At 41.6% G+C, this 10,000-nt stretch overlaps 1 protein-coding gene across 6 annotated transcripts in view; it reads left to right on the forward strand.

Annotated features, from left to right (window-relative positions):
• LOC135114267 (ankyrin repeat and fibronectin type-III domain-containing protein 1-like) overlaps nt 1-10,000 on the forward strand; it is a 283,842-nt gene that overhangs the window by 199,149 nt on the left and 74,693 nt on the right. For all 6 annotated transcript variants that reach the window (XM_064030127.1, XM_064030128.1, XM_064030129.1 and 3 more), the window contains one exon: nt 8,177-8,405. In XM_064030127.1, the coding sequence (XP_063886197.1) occupies nt 8,177-8,405 (229 nt within the window). The remainder of the gene's footprint in view (nt 1-8,176; nt 8,406-10,000) is intronic.

Raw genomic sequence — 10,000 nt, forward strand, 5'->3', positions numbered from 1 at the left:
CCTCCTCCTCCTCCTCCTCCTCCTACAACTACTACTACTACTACTACTACTACTACTACTACTACTACTACTACTACTACTACTACTACTACTACTACTACTACTACTACTACTACTACTACTACTACTACTATTCCTCTTTTGTGCTTGTTTCATCTTCTCACCAGGCAATTACTAAGTCTGCAGTGTCGTTCTGGTTAATAGTCTTCAGTGTGCTCTGTTATTAGGGTATGCACGAGCAGTAATTGTAAATAAGGAGATTTTTGGACGTGTCTCCCCCAGCTGTCAACGAGTGAGTGTGGCTGGGAGCTGGTCCTACCCTTGGGAACTTTGAATTAACTAATGGAGACTTTTGTGAATGGCTAATTGAGTGTTTGATCTAATAGTCTGATTTTCGGGGTTTTGATGTAGAAATGATGGTAATGAGGATAGGAAGTGTAATGTGTATGATAATGATGGTGGTGGTGGTAGTGGGAGGTGTTAGTGGTGGTAGTTTTAATAGTAGTAGTAGTAGTAGTAGTAGTAGTAGTAGTAGTAGTTTCAAGGCACTTATCCTCCAATTTTTGGCAATGGTTTCTGATTCTGTTTGGGGAGTGGCACCTCAGTGGGCTTTTTTTTTTTATTTAATTTTGTTGTCCTTTGCCGGTGTCTCTCTTACATCAAAAAAATAAAAAGTAGTAGTAGTAGTAGTAGTAGTAGTAGTAGTAGTAGTAGTAGTAGTGGTAGTAGTAGTGTCAGAATGCAATATATCCCTGAAAGACGAATAGCAGAATATTTAATGACATAAATGTAAATACGTACACACATTCATCATGAAGTTTGTATGAACATGTATTAATATCATATCTAAATTACTGGAAATGTAGAATATGAAAACGAATGCTAAAATCATTACCATCACCACCACCACCACTACCAACAACAACAACAACAACAACAACAACAACAACCATCTTGAAAAAAATAATAGCTGTGAATAGATAACAGAACACTTGGCTGAATAAATATATATAAATAAAATTGAATAGATAACTGAACAGTGTGAGAAATCTAGTCGTTCAGAAACCAGTCTACCCACCACCACCACCACCACCACCACTGCCACCACCACCACCACCACCACCACACCCTCCGTCTGGTGTCGTTGTCCGTGATTAGAGCATCGTTTCCCCGCCTCCGTTATCACAGCGCATCCCCTCCTCCCTCATTCCTTATCTTCTCCATCATTACCTTCCTCCCTCCTCCTTGGACCACACCCTCCGGAATGACGCCATCTCCTCCTCCTCCTCCTCCTCCTCCTCCTCCTCCTCCTCCTCCTCCTCCTCCTCCTCCTCCTCCTCCTCCTCCTCCTCCTCCTTCACACTGTCTGCACTTCTCCACTCCTTCATTCCTTCACTCCTTTCTTTCACTCTTCACTGTATACTTGAAATACACACATAGTCTTACACACACATGCTTACACACACATGCTTACACACACACACACACACACACACACACACACACACACACACACACACACACACACACACACACACACACACACACACACACACACAGCATGTAAACCATACCCACACTCTCTCCTTCCTCCATCAGTCATTCCTCTACTAACGCTACACTCTCAACTACACTTCTCTTACCGTACCCGGCCTCCGTACAGATCCTCCCCTTAATCGCCGCCCTTGACTATTAAGGGTCTCACCGTCGCGACTCCAAGGGACGACCTCTGAACGCCGCTGTCCTACTTGAGGTCTTGAAGTCAATCCCCTTACGCTTACACACCTCCTCCTCCACTGTCCTCCCCGTGATCTTCCGCTGACAAAACTGAGGCGGTTCCTCTCCAGCTCCTCACCTCATTTTCTTCCCTTCCTCTCACTATATACTCATTTCATCCTTGTATTCTCATTTCTTCTCGTAACCCTCGTGCTATTCTTGCTCCTGCTACTTTTCCTCCTGCTCTTCCTACTCCGCCGCTCTTTACGTCCCTTCAACTGCTGTCTCTTCGTCTCCTCTCCTACTTGTCTACTCGTCTCTACTCGGCCCCCTCACCGCCCTTGTAACAGCGACTCCCTGCCTGCCGACTCAGTGTGAGACATCAGCGCATATTGTAGCGATAGGACGCAACCAAGGCCATCACAGAGAGAGAGAGAGAGAGAGAGAGAGAGAGAGAGAGAGTCTGGCTATGACCCCTTCCGGCACTTTGTTATATCAGCGTGTTATAAAAGTGGTGAAAAAGGTTTAACGAATACATACAATGAATATTTCGGCTTTTCTTTTTTCTTTTCTTTTCTCTTTTTTCTTAGTATGTGCTGACCGCTGTGAACTTTAACGCACTGGCTTTTTTCTCTTTATTCTATTTTTCTCTTCCTGTCTGGTGTCCCCCTGACCCTGACCTTGCCTGCTGCTGACCTTCCAGGACACCGCTGACCTTCTCAACATCCTCACTGAGCGAACTGTCCCGACACTCTACTGTCAGACACACCCTTCATAACTCTCTCTCTCTCTCTCTCTCTCTCTCTCTCTCTCTCTCTCTCTCTCTCTCTCTCTCTCTCTCTCTCTCTCTCTCTCTCTCTCTGTGTGTGTGTGTGTGTGTGTGTGTGTGTGTGTGTGTGTGTGCGTGTGCGAGAGTGATTGAGTAACTGACTATGGATGCGTGTTTATCGCGTCATCCCTTCTCCTCTCCCTCTTCCTCTTCACCACTCACCATCACCATCACTACCCCCATCGCTGTCATCGTCATTCTTGAGCCTTCGTAACTCGTCCAGAAAATGAACTTGTGCTTAATCACGTAAACCACCAAGAGAGAGAGAGAGAGAGAGAGAGAGGGAGGGGAGGGAGGGAGGGAGGGAGGGAGGGAGGGAGGGAGAGACAGACAGTAAGACAGAGACAGAGAGAATATTGGAAAACATCTTCAAGACCTCGCTCGTCATTAGCAAAGCAGTTACCGAGCAATCAGTTAAACATCACCTAAAGATTTGCTCCACGGGTCACACGGAGGATGAAAGAAAACGTAGAAACTTGCGAGGATTTCAGGTGGGACTAGGTTATTTTATTTTCCTTTCGCCCTTTCCTTATCGATATCTTAAGGCAAACAAGAAAGAGTGAGTGGATTTGTTTGAGCATATTAGTGCATGAATTGAGGTGAGACAGAGACAGACAAACACAACATAGATAAACAGATAGACATAGGTAGATAGACAGACACGATACACATACAAACATATAGACTAAGACAGACACATATACAGACAGAAAGACAGGCAGACTGAACCCTACAGCAGCAAAAGTATCATAACTGAAGACTGTCTGTCCGTCTTTTCTCACAGGTTCTAGTGATATATTTCCGAATTCTAAGCAATATTAAGGTTTCCTAGTAACTTTTATCATAGAACGTTTATGAATTCGTATATTGCGCTCTCAGTGATCCGCGCAAGAGTGCAATACGTGAATGCACCCGCGAAATTATACATGCACTGCGATATTAGAGTAATTAGAGCGAAATGAACATGAAAAAAAGTCAGTCCGTGGCCAAAAAATTTTCAGCATTTTCATGGTTGTTAATTATGTTAATTTGGGATTGACTTATTGTTATTAATTAAATTCTATCCAATTCGGATTACATGGTGAAAAGTGTTTATTTTTTTAGAAATGCAGTTTTCATTTAACGACACCAAATAGATTGATGATAGCGAGGGAGTGCAAATTACTTAGGCCTACTACATAGTACAGTCAGTGACTCAAAGTGAATGGGTAGGCACGACACACTTCACAGGTAGTTTGTCTTTCTATCTATTTTTTTTTTTTCTTACGCATTAGGGAAAGAGGATAAGAGAAAAATTGGAAAGAAAGTTTCATAATGCCGTTCCTAAAAAAAGAACCAAAGAAGATCCAATAGAAATACCAATTCTGTATGGATCACTGCTTAATGCTCTTAATAGCTCCTCTTAATCTCCGGAACTTTATAGATGACAGTCAGTGATTGGGAGATGCTGAGCAAAGATGAGGCCTCTTCCTAAAAAAAAAAAAAAAAAGAAAAAAAGAAAAAAAAAAGAGAGAGAGAAAATCCAAGAGAAAGGCCTGTTCATCTCTGGGCCAGTACTTGATACTTTTAATAATTATTCTTTATCACAGGAATTTTACAGACGACAGTCAGTAATTGAAAGTTGTTAGCTAAACATGACCCACAAGTTCTTAAACGCTGTGCTCTCTCGTTAGGATCATTTTCAAGGAAGATCCAAGAGAAAGACCACTTCATCTATGGATCAATACTTCATGTTCTTAATAACTGCTCTTAATTGCAGGAACTTTATAGACGACAGTTACTGGCTCCATGATTGAGAGTTGCTGGATAAACACAGCGCATATGTGCTCTCTCATTAGAAGTATTTTCAAAAGCCATATCGGTAATTATCCGTGTTTACAAAGTTGATTTCTCCATCAACGGTGTAGAATGCTTGTTACGACGCACATATTCTTAAACGCCTTGCTCTGTGAGCATGACAGTTTTCAAAGGCCATAGAGGTAACTGACTGTGCCTGCAAGAATGATTTTTTTTCACTCATGATATAGGATACTTGTTAAACTATTAACGGAATCATGAAAATACGCTTGAAACCTATAATTTCCGCTACATCCTGTCAGAAAGTAAGAGATAGACGACTGGACATTTGAAATTACCGTCAGAAGTCTCACGGAGAGTCAAGCTTTCTTCTTTCTACACAATAACCTGCTTATGAGTCAATACTTAATGTTCCTGATAACTTCCCATAATTACCTGAACCTTATCACGACTCTGTCTTTGTAGGACAGGAGAGGTCATTGTTTTTTTCTCTAATTACATGATTGCAAGATTGGTCAAGGGCTGCAAAAAAGAGCTTATAATATAAAAGGAATTTGCTTACGTATCACTCCTTAGTGTACAGCGAAAGAGTGCCGGAAAGATAGGCCAGCATTAGTCCATAGGGCGCAGCATCACCATCACCACCACCACAGCAGCTGCTATTACTTGGCGATAAACTTGTCTAAAATATAAAAAGAACTCACTTAAGTGCAGCTTCTCAGTGACCTAAAGCGGAAGAGTGTCGGAAAGATAGACCGCATTACTTCATACAACGCAGCATCACCACCAGCACCATCACCACCGCGCGGTTGTCATCAGTACTATCTTGGCAATGAACTTACTCTTAACAATGTTGGAAACGTGGAGGAGGTGCACCCCGTCTCAAGGTGTGTGTGTGTGTGTGTGTGTGTGTGTGTGTGTGTGTGTGTGTCGGGCTCATCTCGCGACATTCTTAGTTTCATCTTCATTACGGTGGAAAATGAATCCGTGTTAATCTTGCAAATTAAATGAAGCATCGAACCATTGTATTCATTAACTGTGTGTGTGTGTGTGTGTGTGTGTGTGTGTGTGTGTGTGTGTGTGTGTGTGTGTGTGTGTGTGTGTGTGTGTGTGTGTGTGTGTGTGTTCTTCAAAGCCACACCTTCATCTGATTAAAAGAAAGCTAAATCTATCATGAATTCTTTGTAAATCTAGGAGTGGTGTTAGTAGAGTAATGCTGGTTACGTATTACTTCTTGTGTTAAAATCATAGAAAACGCGTGGCTGTTATCACCAGCTACCTTCCTCCCTCCTGGCTCCAAACTTAGTAACTCCTAATACTTACAGGTCATCATATTTTTTTTTTTTTTTTCTCGGGGAATAAGCCGAATTTTTCCTTTCTTTCTCAGTTCGATCTAGTTACCAAATTATTATTTATACCGCATACGAATAGAGTGAACAGACACAACAGACGTAAGGTACTTACATAGGAAATTCCCGATTAATTAACTTCCTTTCAACTGAAACGCAGGCCAGGCAGCGCCACCGCCCCCCCCCCAACCCCCATGCTTCAGAGGCGAGTCAGGCGACTTTTCTTTTGGCGCAAGCAGGCACAAAATAAAAACCGATGCAGTCACCCTGGCTGGCTCCACAACCCCACCATAGGACGCCATTTTGAGAAATGCGATTGCAGGTCCATCATCCCACTTCCTCTATCCCCCTTGCACGATATCCACGTCCTCAATATAATACAGTAATGTGACGAAGGATTGGGTTACCCAGTGCAACCACTATCGTTCGTTGTTGTAACGTAGCTCGCAAGTGGATTCGTTCCCTCTCTCCCTCTTAAGTTTATTTTGTATTGGGTAAGTTGTTGGTTGTCGCCACGGTGGTCATCACGTAGCTGTTATGTCACCCCGATTGCACCTTGATCATTTTCATATTTGCCAAGTTTGGAGTCAGGATATTAGATTAATGAAGTAGGGTGGATCAAGGATAATATATTAAGAGAACAGTCTGGATTAAGGATATTAGGTTAGGGAAGTAGCATGGATTAATGATACTGAGACGTAGCTTGGATTAAAGACAGTTTGGATTAAGGACATAGATTGGATAAAATGTAATAGGTTAAGGAGAGTTTTGAGTATGGATTATATACAAAATAGTGTTCACATATGTACATAGGATTGGAATTTTCTTCGAATGATATCTGAAATGTTGTGCTTATATACAGACTAGCAGAATTACAAGGCGTTGCTCACTGTCGGCCACATAAAACTGAACAGTAGTACATCCTTCTTGTATAGGCTTAATAAGTTTTGGTTTCTGTTGTACAACCATAACGTCATACCTGTTCAGCAAATAAGTTCTTCAAATCAAATTAATTTTGGCCAACTATCACATTCAAAAGAAAAACATTTCTTTGTGAAAAATAGTGAAAGTTTGTGTGTGTGTGTGTGTGTGTGTGTGTGTGTGTGTGTGTGTGTGTTTCCTTTACTTCCCCATTTTCTATTATAACATGCTCTTTGGGGAGTACAATAAATCAATAACTTCAAAGAAAAGTAAGAAGACCCACCCATGAAATAGTAGTAAGAGTAATAGTAGTAATAGTAGTAGCAGTAGTAGTACTAGTAGTAGTAGTAGTAGTAGTAGTAGTAGTAGCAGTAGTAGTAGTAGTAATAGTAGTAGTAGTAGTAGTAGTAGTAGTAGTAGTAGTAATAATAGTAGTAGTTGTAGTAGTAGTAGTAGTAGTAGTAGTAGCAGTAGTAGTAGTAGTAGTAGTAGTAGTAGTAGTAGTAGTAGTAGTAGTAGTAACAGTAGTGGTATCTTGTTCAGTTATTTACGTAACCACTACGACAACTGTACGTTCACTCTACATCGTCAGCGCAGCGTACATTACACATTACTCCGCCAGACTTAACTTAAGTATCTAAAACCACCCCAGCATAAGATGATCCATGTTTATCTGTCCCTGTGCGGAAGCGTCTCTGTGACACATCCCTCACCACACCGCCATTGTCATCTTCTAAATTGTATTAATCGGTATTGACACGATAACAGCCCGTATCTTTATCATTATTACTATCATCGTGACGTTCATCTTCCGCGTTTCTGGGGAGGTGAAGATAAAATTCGTACCTATTACATAACAAAGGAAAGGAGGAAGAAGTCGCCTGTGAACTTAACTTGTAGCCTCGATGCGTGAATTCTTGTTTTTATACGAAAGATGCCCAACACAAAACAGCATTATTATTGTTGATGTTGTTGTTAATATTGTTGTTAATGTTGTTGCTGTTGTCAGTGTTGTTGCTGTTTATTGTTGCTGTTTTGTTGTCATCATCGTCACTGTCATCGTTGTTATGGTTAACTGTGGTCTTCAATGTTGTTGTTATTGTTGTTGTTGTTGTTGTTGTTGTTGTTGTTGGCGTGGCTGTTGTCATCGTCGTTGTGGTCGTTACAATTTTCGTGTCACCATGTTGTGTTCGTTGTTGTCATGTTTGTTATTGCTGATGTTGGTGTTATCGTCCGTGTCGTCGCCGTCGTCGTCGTCGTTACAGTTGTTGTCATTGTTGTCTCTGTTGTTGTTGTTGGTGTTGATATGGCTGTTATTGTTGTTGTTATGGTCGTCATGTTGGTGTTGAGGATGTTGCTGTTGTTATATGGTTAGTGTTGCTGTTGTTTTTATGGTTGATGTTGTTGCTGTTATTGTTGTTGTTATGGCTGGCGTCCCTGTTATCATTGTTATTGTTATGGTCAGTGTCGTCGTTGTGGTCGTCGTCGTCGTCACATCGTCACCGTCGCTATAATCGCCACGCCTCCACACGTCCCCAAGGTAACCCTCCACTCTCTCCTGCAGAGTCCGGCGGAGGTGAGCGGAGCAGCCCGGGTCGCCTCTCCCTGGGAGACGGTGAGGGCCTGGCCATGTCCCCCGGCAGCGGTAGCGGCGGCTCCCCCGGCAGTCTCAAGGTGCCCGGGGCAGTGGCGTCCACAACGGGCGGCTTGGGCAGGATCGCGAGGCTACTGGTCAAGGATACTTCCCGCAGCGGCGAGGAGTCCTACAGGAGGAGGACGCATTCCCTAGAGAGGTAGGTTAAGCAATTACTCTGCCACACTTCTGTGCCTCGAAGGACCTCTACTTGTACTCGCTTATCTGGAGGCCTTACGAATCTCTCTCTCTCTCTCTCTCTCTCTCTCTCTCTCTCTCTCTCTCTCTCTGTTGACTTTTCAATCTTTTCTCTCTTCCCATCTTCCGTCTCTTCTCTGTTGCCAGTCCATTGTTTTCCTCCTTGGCTCGCCTCCTGTCTTCTGCATTCTGTCATCCCCTCCCCCACATTTTGTCCCTCCCCTGCCATCACACACAATCACACACACATACACACGTCAGTAGACACACGCCACCAGACACACTTCAACACAAATCTGGTGTGTCGTATCCTTAGACCTTTATCGCGAAATGTTTTTTTCCCTCAGTTTATGTAACGGAAGTATCTTTCAAGGGCGATTAGATTCTGTTAATCATCGTTTCCGCTGATGCTTTTGTCGCGGATGATGTGCTGTTCTACTTTGGGAATTTCTGACTTTTATTAGCAGTGAAAGAGAGAGAGTGGGAGAACCGGAGAGACAGGCTGAAGGAAATGTGGACGAGGGGAGAGAGAGAGAGAGAGAGAGAGAAGGGAGCACACAAAAGCTTAGCCTGAAGAAAGATAGAGAGAAGAATAAGAGAAAGGAAGGAGAAAAACAAACAAGAGAGAAGCGACTAGAGTAAAGAATTGATTAAAGAGAGGAGAGAGTAAGAGGAAAGAGCAGACTAGAAACAGACAGGGAGAGAGTGACCGTGAGTAGGAAGGGAAAATTGGAGAAGCGATGATTGATTGAGTGCATTTGCGTCAACTCGGTCTAGAAAAGAGAGAGAGAGATGATAGATGTCACAGCGTTTTATCCTGGTCGCCTTGCTCGTCACTTCCATGCACTCCACCTTTGTCTATTTATATCACAGGAGACAAGGGAACACTCACTCATATTCATGCACCGGAGAATAGCAGAAGAGCTTTTACCGACAGGCGCGCTGACTGCATGATACTTTGAAGCCTCTTACAGTGGCAGGAGTCTAAATGAAAAAAATATATATATCGTGCTCGTGAAAGTAAATAAAGTTTGTCAAATCGTAAAATGCCTTTGAGCGTGAAATGACAGCTGGAAAATTGGCGAGTTCAGTCATTGTCTAAAAATAATAAACGATAAATTAGATGTAAAATTCAAAGATATTTATATCTGAATAGAAGAGAAGATAATTATTATTTTTCTAAAAGGAGGTGAAATATTAAACGAGAAGATATTAAAATTCTAATAATAATAATAATAATAATAATAATAATAATAATAATAATAGTAATAGTAACAACAACAACAACAACAACAACAACAACAACAACAACAACAATAATGATGACGATGATAATGATAATAATAATAATAATAATAATAACAATAATAATAATAATAATAATAATAATAATAATAATAATAATAATAATAATAATAATAAAAATAATAATAATAATAATAATAATAATAATAACCAGTAAATTAAATGTAAGACTGTCGGACATTTAATAACTCTAGAAACCCAGGGAAAATGTTTCAAAGAAAAACGCCAACTACTCTGGTGTCCGAAGGTGCA

This window comes from Scylla paramamosain, chromosome 27 (assembly GCF_035594125.1).
Source record: "Scylla paramamosain isolate STU-SP2022 chromosome 27, ASM3559412v1, whole genome shotgun sequence".
In the NCBI taxonomy this organism is placed as follows: domain Eukaryota; kingdom Metazoa; phylum Arthropoda; class Malacostraca; order Decapoda; family Portunidae; genus Scylla; species Scylla paramamosain.